The 20,321-nt window shown below is 52.8% G+C and overlaps 1 protein-coding gene across 3 annotated transcripts in view; it reads left to right on the plus strand.

Moving 5' to 3' along the window:
- The window catches only part of RANBP10 (RAN binding protein 10), an 86,063-nt gene extending 66,429 nt beyond the window's left edge, over nucleotides 1-19,634 (plus strand). Inside the window, exons 5-14 of one of the 3 annotated variants that reach the window (XM_003262901.4) lie at nucleotides 4,685-4,707; nucleotides 7,649-7,833; nucleotides 11,095-11,207; nucleotides 12,671-12,779; nucleotides 12,888-13,036; nucleotides 13,232-13,436; nucleotides 14,206-14,327; nucleotides 14,818-14,963; nucleotides 15,276-15,387; nucleotides 16,154-19,634. In XM_003262901.4, the coding sequence (XP_003262949.3) occupies nucleotides 4,685-4,707; nucleotides 7,649-7,833; nucleotides 11,095-11,207; nucleotides 12,671-12,779; nucleotides 12,888-13,036; nucleotides 13,232-13,436; nucleotides 14,206-14,327; nucleotides 14,818-14,963; nucleotides 15,276-15,387; nucleotides 16,154-16,284 (1,295 nt within the window). In that variant the 3' untranslated portion in view covers nucleotides 16,285-19,634. Of the gene's footprint in view, nucleotides 1-4,684; nucleotides 4,708-7,648; nucleotides 7,834-11,094; nucleotides 11,208-12,670; nucleotides 12,780-12,887; nucleotides 13,037-13,231; nucleotides 13,437-14,115; nucleotides 14,328-14,817; nucleotides 14,964-15,275; nucleotides 15,388-16,153 lie in introns of all 3 variants that reach the window. The other 2 variants (XM_030795216.1, XM_030795223.1) reach the window with 2 other exon arrangements.
- Nucleotides 19,635-20,321: the final 687 nt, after the last annotated feature.

Consider the following 20,321-nt stretch of genomic DNA (forward strand, 5'->3'; position numbering starts at 1 on the left):
CATAGACACTGCTAAGCTGACCTAGGTGCACATCAGAGAAACCCTCCTCTGAAATTGATGACCACCTAGCTGCAGTTGCTAGTGACCAGCTGGTGAGGAGCTAGTGGATAGAGGGTGGTCCAAGGCCTCAAGACAGCTCTTCACTCTCCGCTCTGCACTCTGATTCTGCTATTTCTTGGCTCTGGGTTCTGCTGTCAAAGTCCCAGGGGCCACTATTGTGGGCTCTCACTCTGTATCCAAGCCCTCCTTCACCTACCCCCTTGTATAGCTGCCTTCCTCACATCCCTCCAGCTTGCCCACATTTTGCTCACGGATGGGCCTCCCTGCCCCTTTGCTCACTCTACTGTTCCCTCTGCACCTGCATCCCTCTCCTTCAGGCCTTTCATGTGCACCAGGACCACCAAAGGGCCATGAGCTCTTTGTCAGTCAAGTCCCAAGGTCCCATAGAGAGCAGATGGCCATTTTAATGTCACCTCAAACACTTAGGCTGTTTTTAGAAATCCATCTCCTTAGTGGATGCTTTTTATAGACCGCCATCCAAGACCTCACACATCTTGTAATTAAATTTCATCTGGTAGTATTCTGACTTTTTTTCCAGCCTGTCAACACCTTCTGTGTTCTTACTTGTTCTATCTCAAATATTTGATATCCTTTTCAGTGTTGTATTAATCTAAAATTTGTTGTTTGTGTTTATGTTTTCATGAAGATACTGTTAAAAAATATAGGAAGAAGAGAAGGTTAAGATTTGAGCCCTTCACTGTACAGTTGAGCTTGTCCTGGAAGACATCAGCCATTTAAGAATCACTAAGTTGGCTGAGCGCGGTGGCTCACGCCTGTATTCCCAGTACTTTGGGAGGCCGAGGTGGGCAGATCGCTTGAGCCCAGGAGTTCGAGATGAGCCTGGGCGAGTGGCGAGACCCCATCCCTATTTAAAAAAAAAAAAAAAAAAAAAAGAATCACTTAGTTCCTGAAGCTTATATTTTTCCATTTTTTCCACATGGATATTATTGAGACCTTACTGAAAACGGGATATGGCCTGTCCTCTGCATTTTTAGATTACAAAATTTAATGGAAGAGCAGTGAAGTTGGAGTGACAGAATGCATGGTGAATCTTCTACTGTCTCTGTTTCCTTTTCCCAAGCCATCTTATCTAACACTAATGTGCTTCAGAATCGAACCCTTCCCCACTTTACAGCAGCGGAATGATGTCTCCTGCCTCTGGCCTCCCTGCCCCTTTCCTCTGTCAACAGTCCTTGCCATATGTGCCATTGGTCAGTTGTCTGCGTAATTCTTAGTCATATGCCATCTCTCTTGCTGGAATCTGAGGGCCAGGTTTGCCACTGTTTCTCTAGTCTTGTGACAACAAATACTTGGTAGAAGGATGAAGGAATGAGTGAACGGAGATATGGACTGATGTCTCATTTGCAAGTGGTCCATGTGCTCACAGTCATTTCCACACAGCTCTGTGCTTTCCCACAAGGTCTTTATGTTCTCAGCCTCAGTGGTCCCTGACCTGTGTCTGTTTGGCTCTGGGTACTCCTTATCAGCAAGTTCAGCTATCCTGTTTGCATCCTGGATCTTTGCCTGAACCTTCTTCCCGTGGGCCAACTCAGATCTTGCCATCAAAGTAACGTTGCAGGCTGGAGGAGCAGTGTTGCCCTTGTCCAGTGCAGTAGTGGGTGGAGTAGCGTCTTTCCTCATTCTCCTGGAAGCACCTCAAGGCCTTATCCTTCCTGGGTGCCATTGTGAGGCAGAGTTGGGCAAGCCTGGGTAGGTCATCCCCTGACCAAAAGTGGGGCAGTTGCCTCACCCTGTGGCATTACTGCAGCTGACCTATACCTAGACCTCAGAGTTCATGAAGTAGCTTTCACAGAATGTCTCATTTTCTCCCTTTTTCCTTGAAGTCGAGATATCGATATTATTTTTTTTTTTTTTCAGATGAGCTCAGAGAGGTTGGGTTACTTGCCAAAGGTCACACTACATATAACTTACGGAGCTTGGACTCCCTTTTTCCAGGCTTCTTGGGGACTCCTCCATGAGCCCTGGAGTAAGCAATATCCTGGCCATGCTGAGATCCATGAGGGCAGCTCCTGGGCAGACCTGGAGGGTGGACATTGGGGTCTCCTCCTGGGTACAGAGAAATTTCCGGATTCAGTCCTGCCAGCATGCCAGAGTCATGCCGACTGTGCATGTGGGGCCCAAAAGTGGCCTCAGACAGGCAGACCATGCGGCTTATGAGTGTCCCTCAGTGAGAAGCAAACAAAATAGCCGAACAAAAAATATAAACCATCTTTCTGCATCTTGGTTTTTTCATATGTGAACTAGTGTCAGAGGTAGTATATATCTTCCAAGGTTGTTCTGAGGATTGAATGGTGCCTTATAAGATACTCAGTCCAGTGCCCATCATAGAAGAAGCATGTGGTATGTGCTGGCTGGCATGATTCCGGCCAGGTTTCTGGGAGACCTGTTGTCAGACCCTCACCTGTTCTATTTTGCAGGGCTTCAGTTTCTTTTCTGGGCAGGGGTTGGTGTAGCAGACTGGAGATCTCTAAGGAATCAGCAGTTTGAAAACCTCAGAGGCCAAAAGCTCAGGAGCTTCTGGGAGATAAGACTTTATCGGCCGGGCGCGGTGGCTCACACCTGTAATCCCAGCACTTTGGGAGGCTGAGACAGGTGGATCATGAGGTCAGGAGATCGAGACCATCATGGCTAACACGGTGAAACCCCGTCTCCACTAAAAATACAAAAAAAAAATTAGCCGGGCATGATGGCGGGCACTTGTAGTCCCAGCTACTTGGGAAGCTGAGGCAGGAGAATGGCGTGAACCTGGGAGGTGGAGCTTGCAGTGAGCTGAGATCACGCCACTGCACTCCAGCCTGGGGGACAGAGCAAGACTCTGTCTCAAAAAAAAATGGCGTGAACCTGGGAGGCGGAGCTTGCAGTGAGCCGAGATCATGCCACTGCACTCCAGCCTGGGCGACAGAGCTAGACTCTGTCTCAAAAAAAAAAAAAAAAAAAAAAAAAAAAAATACTTTATCTGAAAAATGAGAGGGCTTTGAGTCCTTGGGAGAGCCTCCACTGATCCTGAGTCATTTGTCATTTCTCAGTCTGAAGAACATGGGTGCTCTGGTGGCCTGCTTATATAGTTGGGGTCCCACTCCCCTCTACCCTCACTTCCAATTCAGAGCTGAAGTCCATAGAAATGCAGCCACTTCTCTTGGCAGGAGGGTTTTTGACAAGCTGTTTTTTGTTTTTTGTTTTTTTGGGACAGGGTCTTGCTCTGTCACCCAAGCTGGAACCCAGTGGCACAATCATACTAGCTCACTGCAGCCTCAACCTGCAGGGCTCAAGTGGTCCTCCTGCCTCAGCCTCCCAAGTCGCTGGGACCACAGCTAATTTTATATATTTTGTAGAGATGGAGCCTCGCTATGTTGCCCATGCTGGTCTTGTACTCCTGTTTTCAAGAGATCCTCCCACACAGGCCATTGTTAACCTGGACTTTGCCAGCTTGGAACCTCTGAGGACTCTGACTGCGTATGGACTGGAGATAGGCAGCTGCCACCCTCCCTGTTTCCACTTCTCTGTCAGCTTGGAGATGACATTGGAGCATTGGACAAGGAACGAATCCAGCCCCACCACTTTTGCTAGCTTTATGACTATTGGCAAATTGTCGAACCTCTGAGGCTATTTTTCTCCTTTGTAAAATGGGATAATCCTGCTTCCCAGAGTTGGCGTAAGGATCAGATGAAGTAATGGATGGAAAAGGGGCGAGGCTCGGTAACTCACGCCTGTAATCCCAGCACTTTGGGAGGCTGAGGTAGGCAGATCACTTGAGGTCAGGAGTTCAAGACCAGTCTGGCCAACATGGTGAAACCCCGTCTCTACCAAAAATACAAAAATATATATTAGCCGGACATGGTGGTATGTGCCTGTAGTCCCAGCTACTCGGGAGGCTGAGGCAGGAGAATTGCTTGAACTCAGGAAGCAGAGGTTGAAGTGAGCCAGGATTGTGCTACTGTACTCCAGCCTGGGAGACAGAGTGAGACCCTTCTCCAAAAAAGGATCTGGCATGCACAATAGGTTTCCATAAATATGTGTTAAATCAAGAGAAGGATCAGGCCTGAAGGGCCGCAGGGGATAGATATTTTGGATTTAGTTCCTCTTAGCAGGCTTTCTTTGCAGGTGGAGGAGCTATGCACATACCTAAGCATCTGATTTCACTTCTGGCCAGGCCACCAGTGAAGAGAAGGCCATGGTCTAATTAAAACTACCTAGCCCGGGGCCAGGCGCAGTGGCTCACGCCTGTAATCCTAGCACTTTGGGAGGCCAAGATGGGCAGATCACAAGGTCAGGAGATCGAGACCATCCTGGCTAACATGGTGAAACCCCGTCTCTACTAAAAATACAAAAAATTGGCCCGGCGTGGTGGCGGGTGCCTGTAGTCCCAGCCACTCGGGAGGCTGAGGCAGGAGAATGGCGTGAACCCGGGAGGCAGAGCTTGCAGTGAGCCGAGATCGCGCCACTGCACTCCAGCCTGGGCTACAGAGGGAGACTCTGTCTCAAAACAACAACAACAACAAACCAAAAAAACAACTACCCGGCCCTAGCACTGGCTCCACCATGGGGTGCAGAGGCAGAGTAGCCCCAGGGGCTGGCCCTGATGACTATTCCTTTCCCTCCACAGGTATAGCCTTCACAGACCTCCCGGTGAGTACTACTATTGGGTCTTCCCCTCCTGGGTTTCTGGGGGCTGACTGGGATGGGGCACGGTGGTACCTGCAAGTGCAGGGTGTGGAGTCTGGTTCTTTCCCCAACCAGGGATGTGTGCCATGCTGTCAGCTTGAGGGTACCAGGAGGGGCACTTGCTGGCCTTCCTCTCTCTCCAGCAGCAAGGTCTGGTCTTCCTACGACTCTTAGCAGGTGACAGTAATTTGTGGCACTTCCAAAGGCAGCTGTGGGGCTCGGTGGGGGGGCGGGGGTAGGGTGATGGAATGAAGATAGCTCCATGGCTCAGCTGGTCTAAGCCAGCCCTGTGTCAGCTGGGGTGCAGAGTGTAGGGAATTGTTCCTGAACTGTGAGGGAACCTAGTCCCTGTACATACCATCAGAGATCCCTGAGGAAAGCCAGTGCCCAAGGGGAACTCATCTGCTACTATCTAGGGCACCCTCAAGCCACAGAGGTGAGCTTTGTGGGGTTTTCTCTTCTTAGAAAAGGATGGAGTTTTCTGGCCCGGCGCGGTGGCTCACGCCTGTAATCCCAGCACTTTGGGAGGCCAAGGCGGGCGAATCACGAGGTCAGGAGATCAAGATCGTCCTGGCTAATGGTGAAACCCCATCTCTACTAAAAATACAAAAAAAAATAGCCGGGTGTGGTTGCAGGCGCCTGTAGTCCCAGCTACTCGGGAGGCTGAGGCAGGAGAATGGCCTGAACCCGGGAGGCGGAGTTTGCAGTGAGCCGAGATCGCACCACTGCATTCCAGCCTGGGCGACAGAGCGAGCCTCTGTCTCAAAAATAAATAAATAAATAAAATAAAGGAAAGAAAAGAATGGAGTTTTCTGCTTGCTTAGTTCAGGGTGTGTCCTCACCTCCAGCCATCCTGCACCTGTACTCCAGTCTCTCTTTATTATGAGTCATCACAGGCCTAATCACATGCAGGGCCTCCACCCAGGATGCTGGGAGCCTGGCCTGGCTCTGTGTGTTCTGGCTAGGTTCTGGAAGGAAGGAAGGTTTGCTGACTCTGGTGGCTGCTTTGGGATCCCAGACACCCCAGTGATGCCCCAGGAAATGCCTTTGTGATATGGGCCTCTGAAGCCCAGACCATAGCACCCAGGGTCCTCTTAAAACCTCCAGTCCATGGCTCAGAATCCTTCCCTCTTACCTGGAAGCCCCAGAGAGGGGCTGTGGTCCTAGGCAAAGAGAACAGAATCAGGTGGAGAATGCTGACCCTGGCTAGGGAAGGGTCTTGTTATGGGGACGTGACATGAAATGACCACGCATGAGCATGGCCAGTATGCAGTCACATGCAAGAAGGTATGGGGGAAAGACATTGTAGGCAGTGATGGTCAGGGAAGGCTTGTTGGAGGAGGGGGGCCTTGCCTGTGGTGTGGAGGATGGTAGGGGAAAGAAAGGAAGCGAGAGGTCCTCTGTGTGCAGAGCCCATGGTGGGCTGAAGCCAGCATACAGGAAGAGGTCCCACACTTTGGGCAGGTACAAAAATGCATGGTTGGCCGGGTGCGCTGGCTCACGCCTGTGATCCCAGCACTTTGGGAGGCTGAGGTGGGCAGATCACCTGAGGTCGGGAGTTCAAGACCAGCCTGACCAACATGGAGAAACCCCATCTCTACTAAAAATACAAAATTAGCCGGGCGTGGTGGCGCATGCCTGTAATCCCAGCTACTCAGGAGGCTGAGGCAAGAGAATCGCTTGAACCCAGGAGGTGGAAGTTGCGGTGAGCTGAAATCGCGCCATTGCACTCCAGCCTGGGCAACAAGAGCGAAACTCCGTCTCAAAAAAAAAAAAAAGTGCATGATACTCAGGAAGGAACATGGCCTGAGCACGGAGGTGAAGAGTGGACTCAGGGCCCTGGGAAGACCATCTGCAGTGACAGTGGGGAGGAGGCTAGCGAGGCTCTGGACAGTAGCAGCAGGGAGCCACAGGAACAACCAAGTGAGGGAGGGACCGGACAAAAGCCAGTCATGGTAGAGGCTAGGTGGAAAGCAGGGAGCCCCACACCCTACTGGCCAGAAGATCCTCCTCTTAGCGAGCCTCTAACAGGAGGGGTAGCTTCTCTTCACCAGGGGTCTAGACCACCGGTTCCCTTTTGCTATGCTCCCCTCCTCCCTCCTTTCCTGCGTCATCCCATCTCTGCCTACCCCCTCGTGTATCTATCTTTTGTTTTTTTTGTTTTGTTTTGTTTTGTTTTTTTTTGAGACAGGGACTCACTCTTGTCACCAAGGCTGGGTTGCAGTGGCAGAATCACAGCTCACTGCAGCCTCAATTTCCTGGACTCAAGCCATCTTCCCACGTCAGCCTCCCGAGTAGCTGGGACCACAGGTGCATACCACCACACCTGCCTAATTTTTATTTTTTTATTTTTTGCAGAGACAGGGTCTCACTTTGTTGCCCAGACTGGTCTCGAAAACCTGGGCTCAAGCGATCCTCCTAAATTGGCCTCCCAAAGTGCTGGGATTACAGGCATGAGCCACCGTGCCCAGCCTCATGTGTCTTATTTTTTTTTTGTGGCAGAGAGATCCTTGGCCCTGGATCTTTCCAAGAGGAGCCATGACCCACCATTGCAGCAGACCTTCATGGGCACATCTGCAGGGTCGTGGAGCCCAGCCCATTTCTGTATGCTTTGGCTGAGTTCCAGAAAGGGCTCTTGGGCCTTGAGGACACAATGGCCTCTGATACAGGGCAGGACACTCTCCATGATGTGCCTTGCTTGCTTTTCTTTTGCTTTCTCCCCTCAAGCTTTGGGGCATAATGTCTCTGCTAGGGAGGTGGACAGAGGTGGCTCTGCCCTGCCTCCTCCAGCCTTGCTGCAACTCTTCCAGCCCAAACATGGGCCAGCAGCAGCCATGGAGGTGAGGTGAGGCCTTAGCACCCCACTGCCCTCAGGGCCTGACTGACATTTCATTCTCCTCCTCAGGCCAACCTCTACCCCACCGTAGGCCTGCAGACACCTGGGGAGATTGTGGACGCCAACTTTGGGCAGCAGCCCTTCCTGTTTGACATTGAGGACTACATGCGGGAGTGGCGTGCCAAGGTCCAGGGCACGGTCCACTGCTTCCCCATCAGTGCCCAGCTTGGCGAGTGGCAGGCAGTGCTGCAGAAGTGAGTGCCCTGCTCCCGCCCTTACCCACTCCCACCCCACCCCAGCCCACTTCACTCTAGGCCCCTGTAGGGCTACAAGCTGTTCTTACAAATTCCAGCGGGTGGATCCTTTCTGGGAAGCATTCCCAGGGCGATTCAGCCTACAGCTCTCCTGCTTCTCTGTCGTCGGATGGACAGCTCCCACCGAGTTCTCCGGGCTGCTCCTAATTAAACCTTTGCCTCTCAGCCAGATTGGAGGCTCCTGTACATAAGATCACCAGCAGGGCTGTTTTCCTTCCCCAGGTCATTTTGCAGAGGATTTTGCAGAGGATGCCCTGTGGTCTCTTCCTCTGTGGACCCTTTTTCTACCATAGGGAGTATCCATGGTGCTGTGACTCTGGCCTGAGGCCACTTCACAGGGCCCAGCATCCAGCTGAGTCTCATTCGTCTATAGCAGTGGTGGAGGGAAGGGAGTTCTGCCTAGGACCAGCTGAGCTAGCTCCTTGGCTGATTAATTCCCAAACTGTCCTGGAAGCCAGTGTCGCTGAATTCCCAAGGGAGGCCAGCTTTGGGTTTCTCTTCCACTTGCCATCTGCAAGCCTGAGTGAGGCAGTGACCAGTACCCACTCTGCCAGGAGGTGGGTGTTAGCTTGGCTCCCAAGGATGGGCAGATGGGTATGGGGAAGGGCTGGGCTTCCACTACCTGTGGTCATTGCCCTGCAAAGGCACCAGGGTGCTAGGATCCCTGGGGTGGGGTTGGGGTGCACACTGGGTTCTTTGTGCAGCCTTTGTCCCTTGAGGCAGACCCCAAGGATGGGCTGAGGCAGGGGCTAGGTGGCCAGACCTTCCCCAGGAAAAACAGCATTGCTGCCTCTTGTTCACAGCCCCCTAGAGCAGATGACAAGGACTTCCTTGGATGGCCAGGACAGCGCCACTCCCATAGCAGGCTTGGTGGGATGGGCAAGAAGAGGGGTGAAGATGCCAAGTCTGTGTAGGGGAGGAACTGATACTCTGAGTTTTCAGGGCCTAGGCTCAGCACATGGATATGTTTTTGTTTTGGGGTTTTTAAAAAAATACTGAGATGGGGTCGCGCTTTGTTGCCGAGGTTGGACTCCTGGGCTCAAGTGATCCTCCCACCTCAGCCTCCTGAGTAGCTGGCATCACAGGCCTGTGCTGCCATGTCTGGCATAGCACATAGGTGTTTTTGTTTACATGTGTGTATCCATGTGCTTGTATGTGTTCATATGTAGCATTTGCCAAAACCTGCATATAATTTGTGTACTGTGGTTTTACATAACTTCATTTAATGAATATTGATAATGGCTATGTTATCACAGAGACAAATTTGTCACAAGCCTTTTGGCTGGCTTCCTCTAGTGGAAGGTCAGCTAATTTCCTCTCTTTTACTCGTGTAGGTAACCCTCTTGTAGATAAAGACTTTTTCATATTTACCCTTGTGTTTATAATAATAATATGGTGTAATAATAATAATTATACTTATTTTACTTTTTTCTGAGTCAGGATTTTACTCTATTGCCCAGGCGGAGTGCAGTGACACAGTCATGGCTCACTGCAGCATGGACCTCCTGGGCTCAAGCAATTCTTCTACCTCAGTCTCCTGAGTAGCTGGGCATGCACCACCATGCCTGGCTAATTTTTTGTATTTTTTGTGGGGACAGGGTTTCGCCATGTTGCCCAGGTGGTCTCAAACTCCTGGGCTCAAGTGATTTGCCTGCCTCGGCCTCCCAAAGTGTTGTGATTACAGGTGTGAGCCACCACACGCAGCCAATAATCTTTTTTTTTTTTTTTTTTGAGACGGAGTCTCGCTTTGTCACCCAGGCTGGAGTGCAGTGGCGTAATCTCGGCTCACTGCAAGCTCCACCTCCCAGGTTCAAGCCATTCTCCTGCCACAGCCTCCCGAGTAGCTGGGACTACAGGCGCCCACCACTACGCCTGGGCGTAATTTTTTTTTGTATTTTTTTAGTAGAGACGGCATCCCACCGCATTAGCCAGGATGGTCTCGATCTCCTGACCTTGTGATCCGCCCGCCTCAGCCTCCCAAAGTGCTGGGATTACAGCCGTGAGCCACCGCGCCCAGCCATATTTTTAAAGTAGAGATGAGATCTTGCAATGTTGGCCAGGCTGGTCTTGAACTCCTGGTCTCAAATGATCCTCCCGCCTTGTCCTCCCAAAGTTCTGGGATGACAGTCATGAGCCATCACGCCCAGCTGATAATTATTATTTATACTATAATATTGTGTAATATATCATTTCATAATAAGAAGTTTATTTATGGACTTCTTCCTGCCAGGTACTTTATGTGTATAATCTCATTTACCCCTTAAAGCTTGAGGGAACACACACCCAAACTTCTGTGCCTTCCACCTGACAACCCTTCAGACATTTGTGTTTAGAGTTACAGTAATGACATCAGACACATGTACACACCAAGGTATTCACTCCTGTACACATCAGATTTGAGGGTTCAGCCCCTGCTCTATATGTGTACACACATGTGCCACTGTTCAGCCAGCTTCTGCTGAGGTTAAATGGCTACTGGGAGTCAGACTTCTCCAGACCATTTCCCCAATGACTGTGTTCCCGTTGGCCCTGCTGCTGCCTATCTCTGCCTGGCAAAATCAGCCTGATTGCTTGGCTTCCTGGGCCCCTGATTTGTGGTGTATCATGGTGTAACTCTGGGTTGTGAGTTAGCTTCCCATCACTCACTCACTAGAGCTGGAACTGCTGAGGGCAAGTTCACCTGGAGGGCTGAAATGCTTCTCTCAGGTACATGGCACAGCCTGCAGAGGGGCTCCTGTGTCTGTAGAAGGTGTGCATGTGGTATGCATCCTGTCTGGGAATCTGCCAGATTACCTGGCTAGCTGCAGTTTCGGGAAGCTATCAGTGAGACCATTGGCCTCTTAGGCTTGCTGCATTTCCCAAAGAGGCAGCCACCTGTGAGGAGTGTGCCTGTGTGTGTACTTCTGTTATCGTACTCACTTACTTGTGGGCAGCATGTCTCAGAGAAACTGCAGCCACTCCTCTGAACTGTGGGCACAGATGTGGTGACCAGCCCCTCCGAAGCCTGACTTCATGACCGTGGGGCACCATGGGGGAAGTTTTCATTTTGTTTCAGCCCCCTTTATTTTCATTCTGTGGAGGTTACACCTCCAGGACATGTTTAGGGAGACCTCTGGGGGAGGTAATCTGTCCTGAGTCCATTGGGTAGTCAATGAGAAGTGCAGTTCTTGAGTGTCACCTGAAGCTCTTCCTTTCTTCTAGCATGGTCTCATCTTACCTCGTACATCATGGGTATTGTGCCACAGCCACGGCTTTTGCTCGAATGACTGAAACCCCAATTCAGGAAGAACAGGCGTCCATAAAGAACAGACAAAGTAAGGTTTATTCTACTTTCCCCTTTCCCTTCCTCACCTGTCCCTAACTCTGCTCTCTGGCTCATGTCAACCCTGGTTAACCTGTCAGGAGTCCATTCAGCTCTGGTCCTCATGACCAGCTTGCAGCCTGAGGCCATGTTCCTGTCCCACCTTCAAGATGGCACTGCCCAGATGGACAGCTGGCAGGATGGAGACGTCTCAGGGCAGCCTCCCTAATGCACATTCTGAAGGCTGGACGCAGGCCAGGCCCTGGCATGGCTGGTTCCATTCCTCCATTTCCTCCCTGCTTGTTTCCTTCCCCCTGAATCCTGGATTCCTCTCAGCCTCCTGTTCATGGTCTTCCAGGAAGACTGTTTGCCTCTTACCAGACAAACTCTCTGCCTTTCTCACCATTTACTCAGCCTTAGTAGTTCTGCTTATTCCTAGCCAGAGAGGGGACTGAAGTGGTCAGACAGGGCAAAGCCAGTGCTCAATGGCTGCTGTGGGGGCACTACCCTCTGCTCCCCACCTCTGGTCCTGCCCTTTGCAGACAACCTAAAGTCCTCCCTTGGCCAGAGCTCTCCCAGTGTTGATGCTGGCCTGGATGCTATGTGTCTGGAGGCTCTTTCATGGAAGGAGGGTTATTGGAAAAGAAGAAAGAGCCCAGCGAGGAGCTAGAAGGAGAAAAGGAGAATGAGGGCGAGTGGGTGTGGATATGCGTGTCTGTGAGTGCCTGCCTACCCCTCTCCGAGCCTGCTGTCTCTTCTGTATGTGCATGTGTCTGTCTCCCAGAGAAGCTGTGCTCAGCCAGACAGACGGAAAGGGATCCCAGACTTGGGATCTATGAATGAGAGCCTCAGACCCTGAAGTTGCTCCCAGCGAGATGTACCAGGCCCCACGGCAAGAGCGAAAAGGCAACAGCAAGATGCTGATGGCCTGAGAGGTGTCAACATCAGAGGTGCCAGCATGAGGAGGATGGCCTCCTCTCCCAGCAGGGGGCATGCTACAGCCCCTGAAGACCACCAGCCAGAGCCCTGATCAGAAACCAGTGTGATTCCATTACCATTCCCCTGTGAGGCCTGGAAAGAGAGGAGTCTGTCTGAAGAGGAGCCCCTCAGGCCACCAAGCTGCCTGGGTGCCCATCCCCAGATCATGTTGCCCCAGCTGAGGCCCTACCCTGCCCCCAGGTCCCTGGCACCATGTGCCCCACAGGAACAGACCTCCACATTTACCCTCCTGCCTTTGGGCTGAGAGTCTCCCCTCCATCTTCCCCATATTCTTGAGGACTCTCTGACACTTGGCAGAAACCAGGATCTGTTGGGCTGGGCAGTCCGGTTCTTTCTCCAGCCTCTTCTCCTGTGAGCATTTCAGGCTGGTGAGGCACTCTGAGCCGGACCCTACCCTGAGGCTGGTAGCATCCCAGGTGTGTGGCTATGGGAGAGGCCTGTAGCCCTCGCTCACTGCTGTGTTCTTGCACCCTGCAGAGATCCAGAAGCTGGTGCTGGAGGGCCGTGTGGGTGAGGCCATTGAGACCACCCAACGCTTCTACCCGGGGCTGCTAGAGCACAACCCTAACCTCCTCTTCATGCTCAAGTAAGTCTTGGGCACCCCCAGCTCCCCCAGAGTCCAGCCCCTCTCAGCTGATGGTGGGAACGTCAGCCTGGACCACAACCAGAGCATTATTGCCCGCTCCCTCCACAGGTGCCGGCAGTTTGTGGAGATGGTGAATGGGACGGACAGTGAGGTCCGAAGTTTGAGCTCCCGAAGCCCCAAGTCCCAGGACAGCTACCCTGGCTCCCCCAGCCTCAGCCCCCGACATGGCCCCAGTAGTTCCCACATGCACAACACAGGTCAGCCACTCTCCAGAGGGCTCTGAGAAGAACTGGTGTGGAGGAGAGAGGTCACTCCACATACCCTTTCCTGGGCTGGGCTCAGGGCTCACTGCTGGATTTGGGAGAAGGGAAATGGGACCATTGTGGTTATTCTTGGGGCTCCACTTCATGGCAAGCTGCCCCTCCTCTTCTGACTGTCCCCCTGGCTTCTAGGAGCAGACAGTCCCAGCTGTAGCAATGGTGTCGCATCCACCAAGAGCAAACAGAACCGCAGTAAATACCCTGCACCCAGCTCCTCATCCTCGTCCTCCTCCTCCTCGTCCTCCTCTTCCCCATCCTCCGTCAATTACTCCGAGTCCAACTCAACAGACTCCACCAAGTCCCAGCACCACAGCAGTACCAGTAACCAGGAAACCAGGTGCCTGCCTTGCTCTGCTTCCTCCTCTGCCTTCTGCCCTATGCCAGCTGGGCCCATTGCAGTCTGTCCTTTGAGTGCCCTGCCCTTCACCCCCAGCCTCCATCTCAGGTCTGTGCCTGGAGTCCTAATTTTTGGCCCACTGGGCCAGACATCAGCTCTGGTTTCTGGCCCTCCCCACGATTCAGCTGCACTTTCCTTGGCCTTGGCTTTCTCCAGAGGCTCCAATGATGCCAGGCTGAGGATGTGATCTCCTCCAAAGAGGCCGAACCTGTGAGAACCCTCAGGGTCCATCATGAGGGAGCTTTCCCTGGCTCTGGCTTATAGACAGCCAGTTTGGGCAGGCAGGGGAAGCTAAGCTGCAGGCTAGAGCTCTAGGTGGCTCTCAGCATCCCCAGGTACACCTCAAGGCTGACCTGAGTTTGGCTTCCAACCAAGGCCACAGAGCTGCCCATGGCGGCCATGGGGCCCAGTCATTAGGTTGGGGGATATGTGGAAGAGGTTTGTGAACTCAGAGGAGGGCCAGGGAGGGGAGAATCACAGAGGCAGCACTGAGACAAGGGTGGGAATCAGGTGACAGGCCTCTGAGGATAGCTGGTGTCACAGTAGGGGCCAAGTGCTGAAGACTTGGAAGCCTGAGCTGTCCTTTCATGTTCCTGGGGGGTCCTCGGTTTACCCACAGCAACCCATGGCTACAGCCTGAAAGGAGGCCCAACCAGGCTGCTCCAACCACACCCCCTGGGCCAACTCCCACCTCAACCCTTCCCCACAGCGACAGTGAGATGGAGATGGAGGCAGAGCACTACCCCAATGGTGTGCTAGGAAGCATGTCCACGCGCATTGTTAATGGTGCCTACAAGCATGAGGACCTGCAGACGGATGAGTCCAGCATGGGTGAGAGCCACGGCCTGGTGTGCTATTCTTTGAGGGCAGTGTGCAGTCTGGGTGCCCTCTTCCTCTGGGAGGGGCTGGGGCAGGCAGGCTTTGGCATCTTGAGAAGCTTCAGCCAGACCTGGTCCACAGCCTCCTTAGCCGATTGTGGATGGGTTCTTGAGGTGGCTCCAAATGTATGAAGGCCCTGGCCTGTGCCAAGACCACCTATGTTTGAGGCTGGAGGGTGTTCGAGAGCGTGGGCACCCTAATGAGCATCCTGCATCTGTGCAGGCTGGGAAGAGGGACAACTTCCAAGTCCTCCCTAAACCCTAGACTGTGCGCCAGGTGAATGAAGAGAACGCCTCGACTGTAGCTGCCTCACCTGTTCCTCCCAGCCCTGCCTGCCTCTGGCAGAAGCTGCAGCCCACCCGGGGTCCTTCCTGCCCCACCCCAGTCCTGCCCTTCCCTCCTCACCCGTCCTAACGTGTTCTCCACTGGGTTCTGGATGCAGATGACGGGCATCCTCGGCGGCAGCTCTGTGGGGGCAACCAGGCTGCCACAGAAAGGATCATTCTGTTTGGCCGCGAGTTGCAGGCATTGAGTGAGCAGTTGGGCCGGGAGTACGGCAAGAATTTGGCCCACACAGAGATGCTGCAGGTACAGAATGAGCCGGGCCTCATGCAGAGCAGGCCCTATTTGGTGTTGGGGGCAGGGTGGCTCTGGGAGAGTCCAGGGGGCAGCAGGAAAGAGTGGGTTCCAGCCAGGTCTGCAGAGGCAAGTGGGGCATCTGGGCCCACTGGACATGTGCCCTCCACACCTAGGCTCTGGGGAGAGTACAGCCCTGCCCGACCCTACACCCCACATTCCAGGCTGGGCATCATGCAGGGCCCTGTCTCCCTCTGGAGCCACGGGTAGCAGGGCGGGCTATGGTGTGTGCCACAGTCGTCTCAAGAATGCCCTGTCCTGTAGGATGCCTTCAGCCTGCTGGCGTACTCAGACCCCTGGAGCTGCCCAGTTGGCCAGCAGCTTGACCCCGTCCAGAGGGAACCTGTGTGTGCTGCCCTCAACAGTGCCATTTTAGGTGAGTGAATCTATTTATTATTATTATTAGAGACAGAATCTGCTCTGTAGCCCAAGCTGGAGTGCAGTGGCACAATCTTGGCTCACCGCAATCTCCATCTCTGCCTCCTGGGTTTAAGCAATTTTCGTGCCTCAGCCTCCTGAGTAGCTGGGACTAAGGTGCTCGCCACCACAACTGGCTAGTTGTTGTATTTTTAGTAGGGATGGGTTTTGCCGTGTTGGCCAGGTTGCTCGAACTCCCGGCCTCAGGTGATCTGCCCGCCTCAGCCTCCCAAAGTGCTGAGATTACAGGTGTGAGCCACCATGCCTGGCCTAGGTGAGTGGATCTAACAAAAACAGAAGCTGGCCCATGGCTACCTGGGTGGTTCCTGCCCCCCACCCCAATTGGTCCCAGAAAGAGCTGATGTTTGTCCACACTGGGGCAGCAAGCTCTGCACAGGCCCTCTCTGGTGACTCGTAGGACTCCTGGGCTCCCATGGTTGAACCTAAACCCTGACCTCCGTCTGCCCAGCTGAATTCATGATGGGTCCTAGGCCATGGCGGTAGGCCCAGGCCAGCCCAGTGCTCTACATGGGGCTAAGGTCCTCAGGTTCCTGGCATGACTTCAGGGCTATGGCCTGGTGGCTGGGACACACTTACACAGAGGTACTGAACACTCTGTTCCAAGAGAATCTGTCCACTGCCCCCTCCTTCCACCCCCAAGGGAACTTTGACCTGGGCCCAAGCCCTGGGCAGGCCAGTGACCAGGCCTTGTCTTTCCTCCACAGAGTCCCAGAACCTGCCAAAGCAGCCCCCTCTGATGCTCGCCCTGGGCCAGGCATCTGAGTGTCTCCGGCTCATGGCCCGAGCAGGCCTGGGTTCTTGCTCCTTTGCCAGAGTCGACGACTACTTGCACTAGCTGACCGTGCTGGCTGGCTCTGGCTGGCCCTCTGCCGGCCCCAGGGCTGGAACTGCCCTGCCCTCCATAGGCAGCTGGTGCAGGGACCGGGAAGCCATGGACAGAGTCCACTCCTCCTGCCTGGCCTTCCCCCTCTCCCTTTCCTTCCTTCCTTCCTTTCTCTGCCCACCACCCCCCTCAGTCTCTCTCTCTCCCCTTCACGTGCAGCGGCCTGTGACACAGTATTGGCTGGTTACTCTCATGTAGCGCCTTCTATTTTGAAAGGGGGGTTTTGTTTTGAGGAGGGGTTGGGGTTTTTAAATTTCTTTTCTCCTGACTGAGCCACCAGTATTTATCTCTGGAGAGTTTGTGCTGAGCTGGTTTCTGCTAATTTAGTGATGAAGCCTATCCGAGTTGGTGATAGCTTATTATTTTCATAAGTAAAAAACAAATGAGATTATATATATATATATAAATATATATATTAAAAGACAGTATTTATCGTAGCATTAGTGGTCCAGCACCTCTTGGGTGAGGCTGTCCAGGCACCATGTTTCCTTTGAGTCCAACTCATTAAAAAAGAAGAATCTCTGTCACCTCAGCCAAGTGATTTATTTTTTGCTCCCCCTTTTTTGAGTCACAAGCCAAGCTGCAGCCTAGGAAACCCAAATAGGGTTTGGTGGGCCACTTAGTGGGCATGGTTACGTTGGTTTATAGCACCCCAAGAACTATGGGTCCCTAGGCCCTTGAGAGCTGGATAGAGCAGAGAGCTACAGGGCCAAGGGTCCAGAGAAGTGATAACTTGGCCCAGGGCCACACAGCAGAGGTAGAGGGTCCTTGGCCAGCACACTGTCTACCACTCTACCCCACCTCCCACTGCCTGCCTTGCTCCCCTTTCCTCCCTTTTCAATACCCTACCTTCCCTTGTTGTTAAGATGGCCAAATAATACATTTACTCTAAATTGATTGCCTGGAAACTACCTGCCTTCATCCTGAGAGCTTCTGTGTGTCAGGCTGCCGGAAAGAAGACTCCATTCCCCGGACAGAGGCCCTTGAGTACAGGGGCTGCTCTCTTCCTGCCTGGATCTTCACCACCTCTGCACAGCTCTGAGAGAATGGATGCTTTCTGTTGAGAAACCAGTACCTTGTGGAGGCAAGTTCTTGGGCTGCTACTCCAGGGAGTGGATGGAATCCTTGGTCCCCTAGGCCAGACTTCACTGCCACTGTGCCAGACAGCTCCCTGCAGCTGGGCCCTAGCCACTCTTAGGAAAGACTGTTGGGAGTATTTGCTGGCCAGAGGATGGGACTCCATCAGCTTTACAGATGTCCCACCAGCTGTTTCAGATAGATCCTTACAGCTGGCAGAGTAAAAGCGGTCCCGCTACCATTGGGGAATCAGGAAAGGAAAGACTGAGATGGTTGCCAGGACTTGGGGTGGCCCATCTATGGAGAGGACTGGCTGCCCTGGAGGAGGAAAGGGAGGAAGCCTACACAGAGGAGCACCAGGACAGGCTGGAATTTCCATACGTGCTTCACATTGTGAGGGGAGTGCACAAGCCACCCATGCAAAGAGTAGGGTCAGCCATGGCAAGGCCGGAAGTTGAACTTTCAGTCCCTGCCTGAATCTGGGCTGTGCAAGCTCCTGCTCCATATTGGTGGACATGGGAATGGTTGGTGTGGCCTGAGATACTCATTGCTCACCAGGCCTCACTGGGCCCACAGCTGGGCAACAAGAAAAATGATTGAATTGGACCAACTGCTGGTGATGGGGCCAGGGTCCTGGGCCCTGTGCTTTCAGAATTCTGCCTTGGGAAATGATCCTATAGCTGCTGCTTTTTCTTGGTCCTTGGGGCTGGCAGACCCATAGACCATGGCCTGTTAGGAGGCGTCCTGTCTGTAAAGGAAATTCATCTCTTGTGACAGCCTGGGGCTACCTAGCTCCCAAACCCAGAGGTTGGAGACATCAGGCTGTTAAAATGATCATAGCCTAGCAGGATTGGATTAAAACCACAGGCTTTTGCAGCTGGAATGGGGTTCAGTGAACATCTCCCCCATTCCTCTCCTGCTACAAATAAGGAAACAGGCCCAGGAGATTAAGTGACTTGGCTAAAGTCACACAGCAAATTAGTAGCAGAGCCGGGACTATCCCTTATCCCTGTGGGTTGGGCAACAGTATTTAGTCCTGAAACTGAATGGCAGATAAACCCCATGAGAGGTCAGGCTGATGTGCCCTCCAGCAGTATCTGAGAAGCTGCTACCTTCAGAGGTGTGTCAGGGATGAGGATGGGTGCCTGAGCTTAGGTTGTGGAGTGGCTGAGAGGGCCCAGGAGGGCTCGGGACAGCTGTGTGCTGCATGGGGTTGGGTGTCTGCCTGGCTCGCACTCGGTACCCATGGCCATCTCCCCATTTTCTGTGCCTTATCTTACTGTTTCAGCTGAGTCCAAGTTGTTTACTCTGTTCCTCTCCAGAGGGGCTCTCTGTCTCAGTTGGGCAGCTCACCTTTGGGACATTAAGCCTTTGCCCCACAAGTTGTGGAGAGGGCCAAAACCAAGCTGCTTGAGCCCACTCTCTTGCTGAGAGTCCAGGCCTGCCTGCCAGCCAGAGGTGCCCCTTATGCACATCCAGTCCTACCAGCCTGCTTCCAGGAGCCTAGAGTGGGAAAGGCACCTGGGGGAGCCCTGGTGAAGGGCTGGACCTGACCCATGGAGGCAGGAGGAAGACCTGACTTTCTTGGTTTGTCCGGCCCTGGGGAGCAGCCTTCCCTACTCACTTTCCCCTTGCAGCACCAAATGGTCACTCCTTCCAGAGCAAAAACTGGCACTCATAGCAAGCCAGAACCCCCATCCCCATCCACATGGGTCTGTGGCTGGGTGGAGGCCATCAAAATGGACACCACGAGACAGAAGTGGGGACTGCCTGGCCACGCAGCGCCTTCCCACTCCTTCAGCAAGCACAAAGAAGATGAGGCAGAGAATTGTCAGAGCTGAAAGTTCCTTTGGTTGCTCACAACTCAGGTATGCACCCGTGTGGCAGCCAGGCAGCGGAGCCCTACTAGACTGCCAGTCTCATGCACCCAGACCTGTGGCCAGATTGTGGCCTCTGGCTGCCTCAGGCATTTGCCTCTTTGCATCGGGTTTTCCTCCATTAGTAACTACAGCTGAAACAGACATCCTCCACATTGTGCACACTGGTTTTGCCTTTGTCCTCAAGAGTTGATACTTGGCATTAGCATGAAACTTGTGGGTGTGGGAGGATGGAGAGAGAACTCTAACACAAAACATCTTATTAAAATTGTACTTGAGAGACAAAAAAAAAAAACTCCTGTTGTATTTTGACAGAATTATTTTTATTAAAATACACATCCATGAGCAGTCATGTGTGTCTGGTCTCTGTTTTGAGTCTTACTGAGGTTGGCACCCCTTCTGTGACACATCCTGTCCTAAAGGATTTGGGCCCTTCCCAGCCTCTCAAGTGCCCAGGCCCTCAGGTGCCTTCTTCAAGGACCTTTGAAACTGTGTAAGACCTCAAAGAGGACAGGTACTTAAACCTCAGTTCTCTCTTGAAACGGCTTTCATCTTAGACAAGGAAAAAGTAGCAAATTCAATTAAAGAGCCTGGGCACCGTGGCTCACGCCTATAATCTCAGCACGTTGGGAGGCTGAGGCAGGTGGATCCCTTGAGCTCAGGAGTTTGAGAACAGCCTGGGCAACATGGTGAAACCCCGTCTCTACAAAAAATACAAAAATTAGCTGGGCATGGGGGCGCATTCCTGTGGTCCCAGCTATTCAGGAGGCTGAGGTGGGAGGATCACTCGAGCCCAGGAGGTCAAGGCTGCAGTGAGTTGAGATCGTACCACTGCACTCCAGCCTGGGTGACAGAGTGAGACCCTGTCTCAAAAAAAAAAAAAAAAAAAATTCAACTAAGTAAAGGTGGGCCACAGGAACTTTTCCCCACAAAAATAAGATAGTAAGAATACATTCCAGAGCCAGGTGCAGTGGCTCACCCTGTAATCCCGGCACTTCGGGAGGCCAAGGCAGGCAGATCACCTGAGGTCAGGAG

The sequence above is a fragment of the Nomascus leucogenys genome, chromosome 2 (assembly GCF_006542625.1).
Source record: "Nomascus leucogenys isolate Asia chromosome 2, Asia_NLE_v1, whole genome shotgun sequence".
Taxonomy (NCBI): Eukaryota; Metazoa; Chordata; class Mammalia; order Primates; family Hylobatidae; genus Nomascus; species Nomascus leucogenys.